The sequence below is a fragment of the Centrocercus urophasianus genome, unplaced genomic scaffold (assembly GCF_019232065.1).
Source record: "Centrocercus urophasianus isolate 14NV4802_14NV808 unplaced genomic scaffold, USGS_Curo_1.0 seq_15, whole genome shotgun sequence".
NCBI lineage: Eukaryota > Metazoa > Chordata > Aves > Galliformes > Phasianidae > Centrocercus > Centrocercus urophasianus.
The window spans coordinates 34,321,732-34,341,380 of NW_024884697.1; the positions used below are offsets into that span (position 1 = coordinate 34,321,732).

General features: G+C 38.4%; 1 protein-coding gene and 1 long non-coding RNA gene across 2 annotated transcripts in view; one reads left to right on the forward strand and one right to left on the reverse strand.

Annotated features, from left to right (window-relative positions):
- The window catches only part of TSPAN8 (tetraspanin 8), a 16,013-nt gene extending 5,213 nt beyond the window's left edge, over nt 1-10,800 (reverse strand). The window contains exons 1-5 of the mRNA XM_042815782.1: nt 10,589-10,800; nt 6,472-6,534; nt 3,600-3,731; nt 2,913-2,987; nt 2,720-2,827 (exon numbers count right to left, since the gene is read on the reverse strand). Of these exons, the coding sequence (XP_042671716.1) occupies nt 2,720-2,827; nt 2,913-2,987; nt 3,600-3,731; nt 6,472-6,534; nt 10,589-10,648 (438 nt within the window). The 5' untranslated portion in view covers nt 10,649-10,800. The remainder of the gene's footprint in view (nt 1-2,719; nt 2,828-2,912; nt 2,988-3,599; nt 3,732-6,471; nt 6,535-10,588) is intronic.
- A 98-nt stretch (nt 10,801-10,898) lies between these two features.
- On the forward strand, nt 10,899-18,779 carry LOC122158787. Its single transcript, XR_006168304.1, has 4 exons — nt 10,899-11,193; nt 14,048-14,197; nt 17,643-17,696; nt 18,329-18,779. It is a non-coding gene; the product is annotated as an uncharacterized LOC122158787 (long non-coding RNA).
- The last annotated feature ends 870 nt before the right edge of the window (nt 18,780-19,649 follow it).

Below are 19,649 nucleotides of genomic sequence, written 5' to 3' on the forward strand. Positions count from 1 at the left end.
AAGAAAAAGAAAAAGAAAAAGAAAAAGAAAAAGAAAAAGAAAAAGAAGAGGCTGTCCGGAGAGGTTGTGGAGTCTCCTTCTATGGAGATATTCAAGACCTGTCTGGACACCTACCAGTGTGACCCATTGTAGGGTACCTGCTTTAGCAGGGCAGTTGGACTCAATGGTATCTTGAGATCCCTTCCAACCCCCACAGTTGTGTGATTCTATGTGTAATAGAATCAAAGATTATTAAGATACTGTAAAGCCAGTAACTATGAATGCTAAATACAGCATGGATCAATGCTGGGTATTTTCTGTTTTCAGAATCAAGCCTTCTCTCTTAGCATGTGGTAAGTAGTATTTACAGTAAAACATATATTGAAAAGCTAGGCTGAAAAAAAGTAATATACAGGCACAAAAAAAAACCCCTGTGATATCTAGAAAAACAACTGTATTTAATGATGATAAGCCCTTTAAATTAGAAATGGACTGAGGAAGCCAGGGCTTCATGTGGGGTTTGTGAAACTTAAACCAGGTGCAGTTTCACTTCATGTTCCACTTTATTCAAGCCACTGAAACTCAGGGGCACAGACTTACATTTGTGTCCTCCCTCTTTTAAAAACCAGCTGAAAATACTCATGTTATTTTGTATTAAAACAAAGGCTGCTGGACATAAATAAAGGAAACCTATTCTATTTAAACATTAATACAGTAATTATGAGATTTTTCATCTTGTTCACCTTTCAGCCATCCCTCTAGGAAGGTGCTTATTATATCAGGAGAAATAAAATGGCTCAAAAGCAGAGAGAAGAGCTGGAGATGAAATGGAAAAGAAGCAAGCGTAATATAAGCTACCTAAATATTGCTTCTCAATTCCTTTCACACTAGCAGCAATATTTTCAGGAATATTTTAAGCATACACATCGAAATAATCTCCCATTAGGGAGTAAGAAAAAAGCAATAGACATTTTTCAGTGTATAGAAACAGGTGACAGTAGGAGCATGTTGGGGACACACACCATAAATGGTAATTGCGAAAGTTGGGGGTATTCTCTGTGTGATGCCCAGCACCAGAATGGTACAAAGTGTCCACCTTCCAGGTGGGAGAAGTCCAAACATACATAAACACAGAAAAAACAAGTGAAAACAAAACTTCCACATGAAATGCACTGTTGAAGTCTTCCTCGTCTAATTTTCTTGCCTAAAGAGTGTTGGATAGTTCTTAGCTGGGATATACACCAAAGGATATACACCTTTCCTTCAAAAGGGAAATCTGTAACAAAGGAGAAAGAAGCCTCCTCACTAAGATGCTTATCTGTGTGTCAGTCTCATTTCTTGGGGACAACTGTTAAGGAAAAGCAGGCCTTTCAGCACCACAGTGATGAGACAGGCTCCATGTGTGCCCCATGTGCAGAACCGGCCTTGCCCTGGAGGAGAACAAAATCCTCCTCCAGAGCAGGAGCCATCCAGCTCTGAGATAACACCTCAGAAAGGGCGGTGTGGACGGTTGATTTCCAGCTAGGAGAGAATGTGATAGTGGGGATTAGCAGAGTTTGCTAAAATCTTATCACTGTTTGCTTAGAAATGGCATAATTAAGGGCCCTGTAAAAAAGAAGGCTAATTTCTGTAGGTACTAAGTAACTTCATCTTCCATATCCTACTGAAAGGAAACAGAAAAATGGTAGCTTGAGCAGGAGAGGAAGATCTTCTGGAGATCAAGAAATGCTGCTGAGACCACCTTGCTTCAAATAGATGATTCACATAGTCCCTTGTAGGTAACCATGGCTAGAACAGAATCTATACTTCATAAAATGCATAACTTTCACTGTCATAATCAAAACTGTGGAAGAATGACGATACTAGTGTCAAACAACAGTCTCATATCAGTAGATTTATAACCAAGATGCAAATCTGATTTCTTGGATCCTAATTGCTATTTGAATCTATGAATTTTATCTATTGCACTCCATGGAGAATTACAAATTTTTAAAGTATATTTCCTCTAACATGTGCACAAAATTTATCTAGTATCCCACATTCAGTCTGCTGGGATGACAAAGTATGCAAAAAAACCCCACCTGTACACCAAAAAGAGCAAATGCAAAGACATGCCAAGTTTTAAACTTCCAGTATTGATTACAGGGCTTCCAAATCCAATAGGCATGCTCTACACATCATCTGAGTTCTGCAATATTACCACTAGTGTAATGAGCACATGACTTAGAAGAAGGAACTTATAACCTCTTACAGTCATGTCACAGAATAAGGGGATATTTTTTTTGTCTGTGTTGATTCATGTAAGAGATCTGTTATTTCTATGAGCACACTGGTGGGTTTATAATCACTGGTGTGAACTTATGAGGTTTAAGACTTAGAGATATTTAGCTACCAATTTATTTCCTGCAGACTTTTGGAAAATTCCGACTAGAGACGCATGAGGATGTCTTCCTCAGTGAGTAATAGAGAAATGAGCTTTTAAAATCCTCATCAGCAGATCTGCCTTTATGTTATGCATCCTGGCTCCAACCCTCTTATAAACATTTTTGCCCAAAAACATCATGGAAAGCCCATGCCATATTGATGGAGAAGAAACCCCATGTGCAATGTTTTTGTTTAAGTCAGACCCTTTCCTGTCCCCATGGAATGAAATACAAATTTATGGCAGAGTAGCCGTAAGTTGAAGCTTAGAGGCAGAACAGATAGCAACAAACCTTACTTTTAATTACATTTTACTTACCTGTAGCTGAAACTTCTGCCATGACTCTTGAACTTGTTTTGCATTTTCTGTACTGTCTTTCAATAAATTAACAGCCTCCTTAAGTGCCGCGTTAAGGGCTTCCTCAAGCTGCAAGTCCAAATAGCTTATTAGTCTTCTATGGAGAAACAAAACTTGGGGAAGACTTCAATGAAAGTGCAGAATAATACAGTACCTGAGGTTTGTACACTGCTCCTAAAATACCCCCTGTGACCTGAAGGATCAGGATCAGCAGCAGTCCAATAAAAAACTAGGAAGAAAACAAAAGGGAGAAAAAACTATAGAACTTTTGACTGAATTGCTCTCATTTCTTTTACGTGAAAGTTAATCTTTCATGTGCCTCAACAAACATTTGCGTAGAAGGAATGGAAGTTTCAGTCAGCTCCTTCTTTGGATATCAGAAAAGGAGATTCTTGAGGCAAGGTACGTGCCTCACCATCAGCTGGTCATCAAAACAAGGCACACTGTGGAGCAGTGACATGATGGGCAGCTTGTAGCTGGGAGACGTTGAGTAGGAGGACAAGGAAAACATTCTGGGAGGATTAGTGGGCAGATTAACTGAGAAGAAATGCTATAGATATTGGAGGTGATTAGTGGAGGGAATTTCATTTGTATGGGGAAAAAAAATCAGTGACATGATCAGGCCTCTCTGGACTCTGTTTTCTATTTCATGAGAATACCCACAATTTCTTCTTCACTTGAATTCAAAAGGGGCTCAAGCACAAGGTATGCAGTACACATGTACAAAAGTAAGCGTTTGATTAAATAAAAATGGCCCCATTCTCATTTGGTACTACCATTGACCTTTTTACCAAATATATCTGTGGCCTGTTTAAGATAGCTAAATGTTTTCCTTTCATACCAAGAGCAGCATGCACCGGCTTTCCTTAATGGCACCACAGCACCCCAGAAATCCTAGGATCATAATGAGGGAGCCCACAGCTATCAACACGTCAACCCCGACAAACATACTGCTGTTGTTTATGCCCAAAGCCTGAAAAGAGAGGGAAAAAATCTTTCATTGGCAAGAAATTCCTCCTAAAAATATCTGTATCACCCAGAACAAGACAATTACTTAATAACTAATAAATATATCAATGCACAACCACAAAGAAGTTCTGTTCCTTGAATAAACAGATATATAATTTTCCTTCTTAAACTTTCTGTTGGAGATCTTGGTGGAACCTCACTCTTCACAGTCTTCGTCTCTGCACAAGATGAAAGTCAACCTCACAGAGTAAATAAAATTTTCATTTTTAAAGTATCTTTTAGTTTGATTTCAGTTGATGAATCTTTGCTTCTTTTTCTGCAAGTAGAAAAGACTTATTGTCTTGAAATCTCTCCTACATTAGCCAAGAGTTAAATAACAAAATCTGTCATTAGAAGGAATACACTCCGTGGCTTTTCCTGAGGGAACATTTCTAAGAGTAATGCTGGATATACTGGGGAAAGAGATAAATTTTCCAAAGAAGTTTTCTCTTTTTTCTTTTACTTTTACTGCTTTTTCCCTTTCTTTTTCCTTTTTCTTACTTGTCCTTTTCCTTTTTCCTCTTCCTCTTTTTCTCTTTATCTTTTTCTTTTCCTTCTTCTTTTTCTTTTATTTTTCTTTAGGCATGATCCTTAATAATACCCTCAAAAATGAGGACTGTATTTTGCTGTCCGAGACATTCAACTAAACAAGTCGTATACCTCCATAATATTAAATATCAAATTATTCAGTTCCCACAGGACTGACTAAGGCCAAATGCCGAAACAGAGAGAAATGTTCAAAGAATATTTTCCAGTGTGGCTAGTGCCAAGATTAGAAAAAATATCTGGAAGTTTTCACATACATCTTCAGATGGAAATTGCAAACATATATAGACAAGTATAATTTTAAGAATGTCTTATTCTTCCCTCCTCCAAGTTGGACAGTACCTCCCGTTATTTATTCCTAGAAAGCTCTGTTCATCTACAGCCAAATCCTTATGGTCTCTTCAATTTTTACTCAGGCAAAACTGAACATTAGTTTTGAATGGAATCTTTGCCTGCGTAGAGGCAAAAGTGTAAGAAAATACTTTCAATTTTAGTGCCTATTCTTAATTCACAGTTTTTGTACTTTAACTATTGTTACTTCAGGAAACCATCTTGGGACACACTTAAGAGAGCTTTTCTAAATAGGAAATTCCTTCAAAAATAGAAATAATATTGTTGTGGTTTTCCAAGCTCCACTGCATTGTCTGAGGCATCGTACTAGAGATAGTCATTTAGTAAGCATGGAAACTTTAGCTTCTGTAAAATGTGGACTAGGGAGGGAAATCTGTCATTCTGTAGCAAAGAGTGGCTGAGCTTTCCACAATTACCTAATTTGCCTAAAGTCACAACACTGTTGTGAATCAAGTCCTGTTATGTCCATCTTCTGCCAGACATGAGACATCTTGGACAGGCTGAAATCAATAACATCATCAGCCAAATGGAAGAAATATTTAAAGCTCTCTTGTTATCCCCAGCATCTTTTGATTTCCAGATATACTGAAACAAAAATTACTTCATAACTGATGCACTGTGGTAGAGCAGCAAGGATTGACTTGCTTATTATATCTTAAAGGTGCAACTCGAAATCTGAAAAAAAAATGATTTTTGTAACATCTGATCATTTTTCTCATTACTACAGAGAGGGGATAGAAAACTTGCTTGCAGTTAAGATACAAGTGCCACTGAAAGCATATTTGGCAAAACGCTGGCAGAGCCAACAAGGCTGAAGAGGAGCCTTTGCACAAACTGGAGCAGCTTCTGGTGTATTTCTTCAAGATTGAGGGGCTCCCAAGGCTGTATTTCTATAGCTTTGCAGGAAAGGAAAGTCATGAAATTTGAAGCAATTTAATGCCCAAAATAAAATCCAGGAGGGAGAATCTGGGATTTTTTTCTCCGCTTTGGGAGACCTATTAGTACATTTAAATCCTAGGTTATTTTGGAATATTTCCCTATAAATATGAGTGAAAAGGGTAAAATATTTTTAGGGAGCCACAGAAAACAGAAGAAAGAGAAAAATTCTTGCTCCCTTCCAAAATTACATTTATTGGAGAAATAAGTATTGTGTTATTGAAGACAGTGAGATAGTTAAAAATATAGCCTAAAAGCATATAAATGCAACCCTAGGAATATATGGCTATACAGTTCTAATGGAGAAGGACACTGAAAGGTCAAAGATTAAGTTTTTCACACAGAGGGTGGTGATGCACTGGAGCATGTTGCCCAAGGAGGTTGTAGATGCCCCATCCCTGGAGGCATTCAAGGCCAGGCTGGATGTGGCTCTGGGCAGCCTGGTCTGCTGGTTGGTGACCCTGCACATGGCAGAGGTGTTGAAACTAGATGATCATTATAGTCCTTTTCAACCCAGGCCATTCTATGATTCTATGATTCTATGACATGCTCATGACTTCTCATTATTTTCTCTAACTCTGAAATCAACAAAATACCATCGTTTGTCACTTGAGGAAAAAGAGATCCACATTTTCCAACAGAAATCAGTGTGAGATTGCAAGAAATTAGATTAGCAACACTAGAAAGCCCTTTCTGTCATTACATCTGTGCTTACATCAACCACTTTTCTGAGTACCTGCACCATTTTTTTCTTAAACTTTATAAAATGCATTTATCTTTACCCTCATAAATCACCATAATGAAAGCAGCACAGATTTGTGGAAATGCAATTGAGAAATTTGCACAGGTCAGGCATGATTGCATATGCTTACCTCTTGAGCATCTTTGCTAACACGTATCCATATAGAGACTCCCAAAATTATGCAACCACACACCTGTGGGAGAAAATAAACAATATTTAGAAAGATTAGATTCAAGTCCAAATTGCACCAGGCACTGGCCAAAATTCTGAAATAATTTCTTCAACATGGTGAAAGAAACATGAATTGCTAGAGCTTGGAATACCGATTCGTATCCAAGAAACTTCATAAGGATAGTTAAAACTTCAGTTATGCACCAAATCTCTGATGTTTCCACCCCAGAGGAACCATCATTTCTTTGATGATTTATGCTTGTGGTTGGGAAGCACACAAAAATTCTGTCAGATGAGAGAAGGCTATAAATTTCTATACTATGTATATAACATGACTTTAAAGAACATTGTTTCTTCTATAATGAAAACAAGAGATTTGATAAGGAATGCTGGTAGAATGCTGTTGCTAGAGTTATTCAGGACATATATCTTTAGACATATCCTCTATGGTAAAACTATTAAGAGCAATTCTAACAGTCTCTCTGCTTTCTATATTGCAAAAATATCTGGCCATCTTAGACTATTCCTCCCATAAACTGCATATCGTGATTGTTATTATTTCAATTTTTTAATAGAAAATAACCTTGTTCTGTCTCTTACCTGTGAAAGTAAGACATCTAAGTCTAAACTTTCTAGCTTGTCCTGAGCAGATATCTTTGAATGAGTTAAATCATCCATTGGTGCTACCAATTTCTTTCCTCTAGCTATAAAAGAAGCCTGGATTGAATTGCTTTAAGATGTCGAAGTCAAGGCAGATGAATCCCAGATCCAGACATATTCCCTAAACATCAATCATTCTCTAATTTTGTTGATCTTTGAGGTATTGTTCTACCTAGTGCCAGCCACAACATTGCTTGCCCTGTCTGTGGTAATTCTCACAAAGAATTTCTCTTTATTAGCAAGACTTGGAGACATATAGTTAAAGACCTAATAATATATGAAGACTGAGAGGACTAGTAGGAAAGATAAACTGTGGAGGATCAGAGTCTAGCAAGATTCAGAACCTGTATGGATTTCATACTTCAGTGAGAAATGGCTCTGAAATGTGGTTACAAGCTTCCCATGAAAACTGGGACTATTTCTAACCTTTTAAAATTAAAAAAGCTATTTTTATATGTTTAAGATAATTTTTCCTAGAAAATGTTTTCCCTCAGAAAGACTCACAGAATATTCACCACCAAAAATCATAACTACTTTAGCAGATTATTTAATATGGAACACAGCCAGCCCTCAGACATGAGTATCACACGTTTTCTCGCTCTAAGTAAAGCTCGTATAAGTATGTTTTAAACATGAAAAAGAAAGTTGTACAATCGATGACAGCTATATCATGTTATCAAATTTAACTAGAACTCCCCACTGAAATCATCTGAATCCCACTGAATCTGGTATCACACAACTCTGTATTTGGGTCTTGTTCAGCAGCATTATGTGAACCATGTAGCTGTGCATCAAACAAAGTGTTCCTTCTAATGTGAAAAATTTCCACTGAAGCAGCTATTATTGCAAATCCAAACAAAATTTGGCCCATTGCCTTATTCATTATACAGGACCTCCCATAAAAAGCAGCAGAGCGGTTGAAGTAAATAAAGCTGAATGTACGGGAGCTTATCAATATTTATTTCCCCCATTAAAAAAATAAAATAAAATTTTTAAATTAAAGTTTTCAGTAATGTGCATGTTTTTTTAGTTATAAAAAGATTTACTTTAAACTCGTAAGAATGTTAAATTTCAGTAAAATTCTAATTTTTTTTTTTTATTTTCATCATTGTACATACAAGGTGTACAAGAACACACAAAGAATAAAACTGAAATTCCAAAGCAAATAGTTCTCTTCCCAAAGATCCATAATAAAACACCCTGTATTTGTTTTAACAATCCCTCCTAATTATTAGGTTTTTCTTAAAACTTCAACTAAAGAAACTTTCATTTTTAGCGATCCAGTGCTTTTGTATGGAATAAAGAGATTCTCATTTTCCCAGCACTGGAAGGCTGCTGCTGATTTGCTATTTTTGCTGATGTAAGATTTGGAGAAGGGGTCACTTTGGCTGCAACTGTGACCTCAATTAATCAGAAGTTGCCCTGTTGTCAATCAGGCAATCAGGTTGCCTCAAACTAGGGATATCATTTCGCACATTTGGTGCCAAAAATGGAAATTCAACACTTGCTCATGGTGTGGAGTTGCAGAGGCTTTACAAGTGAGGGTGGCAGGTGAGGCTGCACAGCCAGCAAATGCTGAAGAGAAAGGAAAACTCTGACATAATTATCAGGTTTAATGCACCAAACTGTTAGGACTAGGCCAGGTTTAAGGCCAAGCTGGATGGAGCCCTGGGCAGCCTGATCTGATGGGTGGCAACCAGCCCACAGCAAGGGGCTGGAACTTGATGTTCTTTCAAGTCCCATCCAACCTAAGTCATTCTATGATTCATTCTATGATTCTGTGACTAATAAAAGCTCCAGATATGCACCTGACTTCAAAGCACAGATCCCCAGAACACACACTCAGATTTCTTTCCCCTGACCGGAAAGATGCAAAACTCCTATCCCCAGGGGCACATAGTGCACGATCCATCCATGGGGCCAAGGAGAGCTAGACCACACCACTTTGCAGGTCTGACATAACTTTTTCCAGGGCTTTGACACTCCAGAGTACGATGTAAGAACTGCTACAAAAAAAGGCACAGGAAGGCTGGAAAGCCCAATCCTGATCTCCCAAGGAGGAGACAGTCCCAGAGAGATCACACGAAGTTTAAAACGAAAGGACACCAGATAAACGTGTGACCGTTGCTGTTATCTAGATAAAGCAAAAGTCACCTTCATTTGTCCCAGTCAGTTTAATTTTCCACCTGCCCAACTTCCTTGTGCACCTGGGAGAGCAGCTGTGAGAGCAGTGGAAATTGCCATTCTCTGTGTTTCACTACAGCAATTTAATGATTTCCAGGGATTAGAGACAGGAGTTTAATTCAAAGAATTCAGTTTCATTGTACTCTAACCGCATTCCTGTTTGCACCATGCCTGTTCTCCTCTCTCTTGGTAGTGCTAACCCCTCCCTTTAAAGTAAGTCAGTATAGCTGCATTTTGTGTCTTCCTTGACCCCATTCAGGCTGCCACAGGCACAGAAAATTCTTCCAGCAGGAGAATTTTTTAATTGTATCACCTTTTTAATTGTATCACCTTTTCACTTGGGAAATGTTCCTCAAGGCAGCAGCCATACTGTGGCTGACAGTTTCACTTCTGATCTTGATGAACCTCAGGTGAACTTGACAAACCAAAAGCTAACAGCGAGGCGGAACATGACAGAAATAATCTTTTACTCAAAACTTCTCAGAATTCCAGGAGCAGAAACTCTTACAAACTGGCTGAGATATGGCAAATAGGCAAATGTGATTTAATCTACCCTGGGAAAGATGCCTGCCATCCTGTGCCAGGCAGAGGGAGGAACCCCCTTTCCTTGTATGCTGGAGGAACTCAATCATTTCAGTATGGCTCCCATCCATACTGCCAGCCCATACCATTTCCCAGAAATTTATTGCCCACCATCAGAAACTAATTAAGACACTAAGCATAAAGCAAAGAACCACAGAGAAGGATATGAAAACCATTTATCAATTAGGAGGCTAAAAATATAAGTACATTTTCCTATCTTCTGTTGCAGCTATCCTTTCAGGATTGTGTAGTTTGTTTGCAAAGAGCAGACAGAAAAACAAAACAAACAAACAAACAAAAAAACACAAGCAAGCAAACAAGCACAAGAGAATAATGTATGTTAAGATAATGGAGAGTCTGTTATCTTCTGACTCAAATGAGTGATGTCCTTTGAGATGAGGGACACGTTTCAGATGTGTCTCAGGAAGACAGAACTCTGGCTGTTCTACTTTTCAATGTAGAGGAAAGGCATTTTTTGTAAGAAAAAGACAAAAGAAGAGCAAAAATTAAGCATTCTTCTCTCTCTGATTTAGAATCACGCTCTGGTTTCATTTATGCTCTATTATCTTCATAATTTTTTTAACTACAGACTTTGGATAATGTTGAACGCATTTAATGTGTCACTAATAACAATTTAAACATCAACTTACCCAAAATAAGAAGTTGAAGATGAACATGGAGTACTTCAAGCATCTGCTTACACCCGCCATTTTCAAGAAGCTGAGACAAAATTGAGAACTGCTGAAGAAACTTTCCTAGCAGTTTGACCTCAATACAAAGGCTGTTCCTGTTTCTACAGGAAATCTCTCAGACCACATCAAATGCACTGTGCTCTGCTTCTAAAGGCAAAAATTGTGACCAAGGCTTCTACAGTTATTTAAACAGTTCTCCACAGCTAAACATTAACCAGAATGCTGGGGAAGAACTACCAGGTGTTATCACCAAACCTAAGACTCTCAATGTGTCATTGTGTGTTGTACTTTTTAATAGTTCTGCTAGTCTTGTCCTACACCCTGAAAGTAAATAGATGGTGCAGCAAAAGCAGAATTTGCAAGAGAAAGGGAAATGTTACAGAGTGCTTCCTTTATAATATGAAAATGATCATATTTCTTAATGCTTTTAAGATTTGAGGTTTACTATTTTATTGTCCACTTTTTTTTTTTGCCTAAGTTAACTCTTTGAAGTTTGCAGTCCCACTTCAGACATTCGACCAGAAATAAAAGGAGGAAGTCTGTGTTATCCCTGCAAAAGATGGGTAAGGAATCTTCCATCTTGCTATTGCCATTTTCTCCCTCTTGCTGCCTACATTTCCTCTTCCACATCAAATCAGGACCTTGGGAAACTGAGCTCTGTGGTGCACAAATTCTCCTGCTATGCAGCATTGCAATCCCCAGCACAGAGATCACAGTTCTGGTATGAGATTCTGGATGCCTCTAGGCAAAAGGAGCTTGATTTGTCTCAGAAGGTGAGGTGATAAACCTGCTTCATTAGTTTTGTTTTATGTCTTGCTAGTTTTCTTCTGTGCTCCTCAAACAGAAATCTTGAGAGGAGTATAAGTGTGTAATTTCTCTGTCTTTTCTATCAGCTCATTTTGTGGAGGAGTCTGATATACCAGTTCTTGGAAGGATAAGTGTCAGATAAAAATTAATCAGAATAGAAAAGAAGATTTATTTTGCACGTGAGCACAAAGGATTTAAATGAGAGAGATTAAGGGCATTCTGGACTGAAGTAATTTATTAAGTCCAAGCCCTGATTTAGTCTTTTGCTGTTAGTTCACAGTTCTTCAGTTCTGTTGTCTGTATTTGAAAAAAATGAAGTGCTAGTGCATAACAAACCTAGAGATGACAAAAAATGTGACTTAGATCTGGATATTTAAGATATTTAGGATCTAAAGAGAGGAATCTAATAAGAAATATTTCCTCTGGCTGCTTTCTAACCCAGTTTTTAATGAAGGTGTGATGTTGAAATCCCTTCAGTTACTTTCTCTAATTATATTTAAAAATACGTGGCCTTTCCCCCTTTTAAGATGTCTCTGTACCACCCTTCAGCTTCCTGGGCTCTTTCTGGAGTAGTCCACTTTAGTCCAACCCTAGGTGATCGACTCTCTGTCTAGTTTATTTCGCAATAACCACATCCACTTTGAATTTGAGAATGTTCCTAAAAATAATTGCACTCATGAAATACAGATTTTGTAAGGATTGGAAGAAACAACTGTGTGGTATGGTTTAAATCGAAAGCACTCAACAAATAAGTAAGTTGAGAAATGCGGGTGTCTTTATGGAGAGATGCCATAGCCACAGATGAATCATGAGAAAATTTTAAAGGGCCATATAAAATTCTACACAGAGAGCCATGAAGGGTAATAAGAGAATCACAGATGATGCAGAACGTGGGCAGATAATCTGCAGTCAGACCATGCAATTGTAATAAGCCAACATTTTTACATGAGTTCAGAAAGAGCATTTGTACCCAAAACTACACAGCCATAAATTGTCACACACAGTAGATGTTCTTTAAGGCAGTCTTGAGCTGTAGCACTTTTTTTATGTGAAATATTCAGCCCAGGCATTTAGAAAGATATCTTTGAGCTAAATCATGCAAGATTTTCAATGCTATAGGAAGTATGCACAAACATTCATAGATCAGCCCTCGTGAAATGTTGGTGTTCTGGTAAGATTGTAGTTCCTCTGAAACCATGAAGAATGCATATATTTTTCATATTTAATTATCTCTTCAGAAAAGGCAAAAACAAACTTTCTCAGCACCTGCCCATTACTCCTGAATAAGATGGAAAATAAGAAATAATGTCTAAGTTGAATATATTTCTTAGTGGGTTCCCAGTGTGGCTGCTGAATAAGAACCCTGTGTCTGAAGTTACTACAACTCCTACATGTTTCATATTTATATTTTATGGTATTTTAAGTAAAATATGTCATCTAAAATTAAAGGCATACAACCAGCTTCCATTAAGTGACAAGTATTCAAGGTGAATGTTCTGTATGAGTGACTACTTCTTATTTCATGGCGGCAAGGCAATTTTCTGTATGCCTTGGAGAAGCAAAGAAGGAGGCAAACTACAGCTTCATCAAGGGAAGAAGTGTTGCCTGTAAACCTTAACTACTACTTCTCAAGCAAAGCTGCCTCTCCACCAACTGTTGAGACAATCAGATATGCCCTGCCAGCAATAAATCCTTTGTGACAACGTGCTCAACTGCAAAGGATTTGTTTTGTGAACTCCCAGTGACTTACCTCCCCACCCCAGCGTTGGGCACAACCTGGTGCAGTTTGGGCGGGAGCCTCTGACGCAGCAGCTGGCACTCCCTGTCCCCTCGTGGGAGTTGTGATGACACATGGACTTTGCCTTGTGTGTCATACCAGAAACCAGATAGGGACAGGAATATTTTGACAAGAAAAAAAAAAGCACAGCATTCTTGTCACTGGCCTAGAGTAAAACATCTCATCTTTGACACCAACAAGCTACAGCTGGTTTTATAATGCTTTCATGTTCCTTCTCCTCCAAATTTTTAGCCACTTTGAGCCATGTTTCCTGGGCCTGACAATCCAAAAGCAGCTTCTCCAGGCCTCACACACCTCTGGGCTCTCTTCTATACATTTATTTTCATGCAATACCATCCTTACAACTCCCTGGGTAATTAAAATTCCCATTTTCTTCTCAAAAATATGATGCAAAACCATATGCAGATGTGAGTATCCCATTTTCTCATGTGTTTTTCCTTCTCTCCAGCCTTCAATATTCAGCCTGCTTCTTCCTTTTTTCTTTAAAGCCTCCATTCCCCTTGCGAAGGGCTCCTCCTCAGTCAGGCTAGGTGACCAATTTCCCTATCAGCTGATTCACTGTGTAGTCAGTTATCCTTTGAGGTCCAGACTTAAAATAACACTTTGTGCTCAATATCAGTGAGATTTTCAAACAGTGGATTTGCAAACAGTTTGTTTGCTGCCGGAATTCCTGTTCATCTCATTGATAGGTCAGAACAGAGAGCTTTACTCGGCACAAAATTTGAAGTCTGAAATAGATCCAGTTGAACTCCAATTCTACTATGCGGACAGAGCTCACTCTATTGTAACATTCCTTTTTTGCTAATCTCTAGCAACCTCACCTGCTGCCTTGAGATGCACACTTCCTTTCTGTTCCTTCAAGAGTTATTCACCCATACCAAAAGAAACAGTGGATATCATGAGCCTTGACAGTCTTTCTAATTGGGGTGTGCTGGACAAAGAAGATTTCTTCAGTCCAAAAGGTAGGGCAAACACATTTAAACAATGGAAATGGGAGCTTCTGTTTTGGTCGTGGGAGGCATTTATAGTAGTGTGTCTGGCTGAGACTGCAGTCAGTCTACAGCACCTCATGCCTTGAGTTTAGATATAACAAATATGATATCTTATTGCAATAGCATAACATCCAGTAATACCTCAGTTATAAAACTGAAGTACAGTCTCACATCTGACTCTTTCTAAAATACTACAGCATCATAACAGATCATATTTATGGAGAATTACTATATGTTGGAATATAAGTGGTACTGACTAAAACAGTGAGTTTATATGCAGCTTCCACAGTCAAACAGTTACAGGATTCCTGGCCCTCGTTTTAAAGCAGCCCTTAGATGAAAGGCAAGGGTAGATAGTTTGACAAAAATATACCTGAAAACTTGAATGACTGAAGAAAAATTAGAAGAAACAGAATAGTAGTATTGTTTTTAATCATGTGAATAATACATTAGTCTCATGATTTTGGGTAGAATAAGACAGAGAAAACCATAAGCAGATGAATTTTTTGCAAATATCTTCATCTCTGATGGGCCAAATAACTTGACTGACTTCAAGGCTGATCCTACAGTTGACCACATGATAAAGGAAAATGTGTGAGAATATTTTCAACCACTGCTAGGCACATATATGGCTGGCTAACTATGGACAACTAAGTTGTCTAGAGCACCTTTGCAGCTTGTAAGGAATGATGGAACTTAACTGAAAACAGGCATGAAAATAAGCCAGCTAAATTATGCTCTTAAATGACCTATTTCTTTCAAAAACTTGGGCCCAGAAAACTCCACTGAGCTCAGAAAACAGCAGCTCCATGATATGGATCTCCCACAAGAGCTTCCTCAGAGGGAGAGCATATCTGTTGCCTGGCAGACCCTTTCTGTTGTTAGAAGGCTCAAGAGGAAGAATTTTCCTTTAAGGATCTCTTTACTGTGATATAAAAATTCTCTCAGACCTGAGATCTCCCGTAGCTCAGAAGTGCATTGACTCCAGCTACCCAAGCTCTAGTTCAGAACAATTTAGAATCCACTTAGAAAGCGACCTCTGTGGTCCTTTGGTGCTAAATATTGCTATTGCCTTCTCCCAAATCTCCTGCTACTGCACTCTAAAATACTCTGAAGGTGAACAGAACTGTTGATCAGGATCTGAGGCGTCTGTTTCCAAGGCTCTCTATGAGTGAACTGGGCTTCTATTAGAGGCACAGTGGGATCTGGTTTCTTGATGTTACTCCTTTTCCTTTTAAGTAGTTAGTGTTCAGAGTCAATAACAATGTAACCCCTTATTTCATGACTACTGTGTTCCTCGGCACTCCAGCCATTGCAGGGGGGTTGGATTAGATAACCTTAAGAGGTCCTTCCCAACTCAAACAATTCTATGAGTTTATGATCCTTTAAAAATGTCTAGGTAAAGATACAGCCCAGTACATGAGTTGGTGAGAAACACAGCTCAAAAGAGTCAATGACTTAAAGCAAACCTGGATGTCCAATCCATATCTGTACACGCAAGGGCAAGCAAATCTTGCTCTGATCCCAGCTCTGAGCTGGAAAATGAATAACTGGGTTAACCTGGTGTTCTCTCTTCTGTGTGTGACCTGGTGAACAGCAGTGTGGAGATAAAATATCCCTTACCCATGAAAGGTCTCTAGACCAGTACTCCCATGACCCAAGCGAGTGTGTTGGCCATTGCAGTATTGATCAAGGGTGCACTGCTCTCTTCTCCTGACCAGATTTCTCTTATTAGCATTGGAAATATTGTTCCCAGCAGGAAGAGAAAAAGAGTTTAAATGGGGATATGTCTCCACAAACATTTTCTATTCTGACAAAACAGTTTCCTCAGAAAATCCCCAGCCAGCTCAATGCTGGACTCCTGTCCAGGTGCTGTGCAGCCTGATGCCAGTATCATTCACACATTTCTGCTTCAGAAGGCTCTGGTATCTCGAATACACTCACTTCCCCTAAAGTAGCAGCTCTTTGACCAGAAAACAAACCTCATGCAACAGGTCTGCATCTTATTGACTCTCTTCCCAAAGGATGCAGCCTCCTCTTTTCTTATGTGCCAGTTTTCTTCTAAGCCCTTCATCTGAAAACTCCCTGAAATGCGTGTTTTTAAGTTTTCATTTATATTTGACTCATATTAAAATAAGGTAAAGACTGTAAGTATGAAAAAACTCATATGCCTCACCCACACATTTCTTTTCACCTTCTCCTTTACCCAGACCTTTTCATTCACTACTAGCTTTCTTGGCTGTTATACATCCTTTTTGCTCATTTACATTCCTCACGAGCTAAGCTGTTCTTGTATGTAAGGCTCATGTCAGGGATTTCCTATTTCCCAGGGCCTGGTCAGAATTAGTTTAAACTAAACATCACTGGGTTTTAAACATTTTCTTGCTTTCAAAATGAGTTTGTCATGAATTAACATTCTGATCAGTGTCAGTAAGGGTTTCACTATCTATTCTGTAAGTACATTATTAGGTATAACTTTGTTAAGAAATTTTTTCTAAGGAATCTATACTGAATAAAATTTTGAAGGTTCATATGATATAGGCAATGCCCAACATATAAGAGCTGTGACTAACATATGAAGTGATATCTTCTATCATCAAGACTTGTATATCTTGAAATTGTCTGTGTGATCAAGTACTGATGATTGGCAATAAAGATGCCTTAGAAATAGAGAGAACAGCCTTTGTCAAAGATTAAAAAGCTTTCAGATACATCTTTAGAGCATTACCTTATTTTTCAAGAGGGGTGAAGGAGCTTTTCCTGACTGTTTCTCCTGGAAAAAGACATATATTTTGTATTCAGGTCTAAATACCAGGAACTTGATCTTGATTTTGTTTACGCTCATGTAAATCACAAGTTGTTTATAAGGCAAGTCCCTGCCAGAGCAGATTAGAACTTTTATATCCAACTTTTCTCCGTGCCCTAATCTTTACTAAGGGAAAGGAATAAAACTACCAGAAAAATGTGACACTCTCTCTGAATTGTCCCTGCTGCATTTCAGCCATGGATGGGAAGAGTCTCAGACCCAAATGATATGAAACCCACTGCTATTTTGTGATTCAAAAGCCAGATACCAAACTATATGTTTGAAAATGAGAACTAGGTTATTCTCTTGTTGCCTTATGGACATCAATTATACAACTGTAATGATACTATACATATGCTATAATGATTCTGTACTTTTGTACTTTTAATGACCTTTGTCTTGCCAGTACTATAACTGTAAAGATGTAAAGATCATCTTGAAGTTTCTTAACATCTTAGATGAAAACTCTACATGGGCGAGCAGACCATGTGGTCACCAGTTATGTTTAGAATTAGTCCATGGGAAGTACATTAACATCTGTCATGAAATTTTGCTCCAAAAATGAAAATTTGATATTCTATTTTGACAAGTATATTTCTTCTATTCCAGGATAATGTGACACTCAATCTCCACTTTCACTGAGGCATACCTCTGTTTGGCAAAGTAAGTAAACACATACAAAAATTAAAAAACAAATGAAAGTAAGCAAGTTTTAGTTTTCAACATTATTTATCCCTTAAGTCTCGCTTGGGATAAAACATCCGTGCTGTGAAGGTTGAATGGGAGCTTCTTTATTTTTCTATGGTAGACGGAGCAGTGCTATCAAAATAATGCTACACAACAAGTGAGCTGCAAGCTTCACATCCCACTGAAACTCAGAGATCCTCTGGGACAGCTCTACCAGATGTGTATAGTCTTTTTACAGTCTAGAGAGGCATTTCCACCAAACCTCATCTGCTCGCTGACCTTCACAATCCTGCTGACATTAAACTTTGCTGGTCTGCAGTGCTCTGTGGACACTGGAGTCTCTTCTGATTCAGATAGCTGCATTGCTTTTTTAGTTTAATCCTCTCACACACAAACCTTTCATTTCTGCCCTTGAGTACTGTTTTTTCACAGAGCATGAGTATGAAAATTCTATCATTTGCAGACTATAAGCATTTGCAGAAAAACTCATTTTCATTCCCACTCATCTTTGTCCCACAAGTGCTATTCATTTATCCCCTATATACATAAAAAGGCTCTTTTCTTTTTTTTCTTTTTCTTTTTTTTTCTTTTTTTTTTTTTTCCTGTAGCTGAAAGGACAGGAAAAGAATTGAAGGGTATTACTGAAGACTTTATAGTAACTACCAAATAGCAGAGTTAGTGACTGTACCTACTGGCAGTGATCCAGATTTGTAACTTGCACATGTGCAATTCACATTTGTACTAAAAACTAATTTCCTACTGAAGCCATTGAAGAAAGATGCTGCAAAGAGCCCAGTCCTCAGAAGAGCTGAGGAGCCCATGCTGAGGGACTGTTGGCCTCTCAAGACTGCAATTAGAGCTGAGTGCTGAGCTACTTTCAGAAGAATTTTGGTACCACCCAGAACTAATGTCCAAATGTAAACCACTACCATAAAAATAGTTCCTTTGTCTTCAGATGGGATTACCTCCTTCTAAACAGACAAGCACATGCAGATAGAATGTCACTGCAGCAGATAACTCTTGGCTATTAAATAAAGATGATTCACTTCTTTAACACTACAAGATGTGTCCTGTGTATTCCTTTATTGAGATAGAAATAAGAGAGATGCGCACTGGGGCAAACCAGGGCTTTTGTACCTGTAGAAGTTCTGAGGGGCCAGCTCAGCCTTTCTGAGACTGATGTACTTCCTCACTTGCTCACTGATCCCCTTGACTCATTTTGTGTAAAACAGTGCAATACCAGAAGGGATGAGCTTCTGAGCAACAGTATCTGATTGCCACTACCCATGAAGGTCTGCACACAGTTGTCCTTGGAGCTGACTCTGAAACTTGTAAATGTTCTCTACAGAGACAGGGAAGAGAGCCTTTACGGAACAACCGTACCTCAGAGCATCCGTTCTGCATGGACAACTAGAATGGCAGAGGTCCCTGCTACTTTCTGGTTAAAAACTTGTGCAGAATTCCAGATCAAATTAAGTTAGGAAGTATATTTTGTTATCAGAATTGTTGAGACAAATATTCATCCCTGAGAAAGTATTTGATTAAGCCAAAACCAAATCTTGAGCAACCATGTTGATAACCAAGGCATCAGCTGCAGAAACTTACAGAAGTGTGGATCAAAATCCATGCACATGATAAAATTCTGTAATTTAAAATAATCTATGTAATAGGAACATCTAAATCAGAGGTAGGAATGCCAAGAGGAATAAAAGTGGAAATTTCACAGGTAAAAGTGAAGCAGGATCATTTTCAGATCATGCCTCCTTTGAGCACAATTGCTGTGGTTCTTAGATTAAAAAAAAAAAGGCAAAAGCTGTAGAGTCTTCATCAGCATATAGTTAGGCTATCTGTCTTTTCTTTGCTAAGCCATTTACCATCTCAAAATGACATATTTCTTCCTTTGTCATGTCTATGGAGGAGATTAGCAAG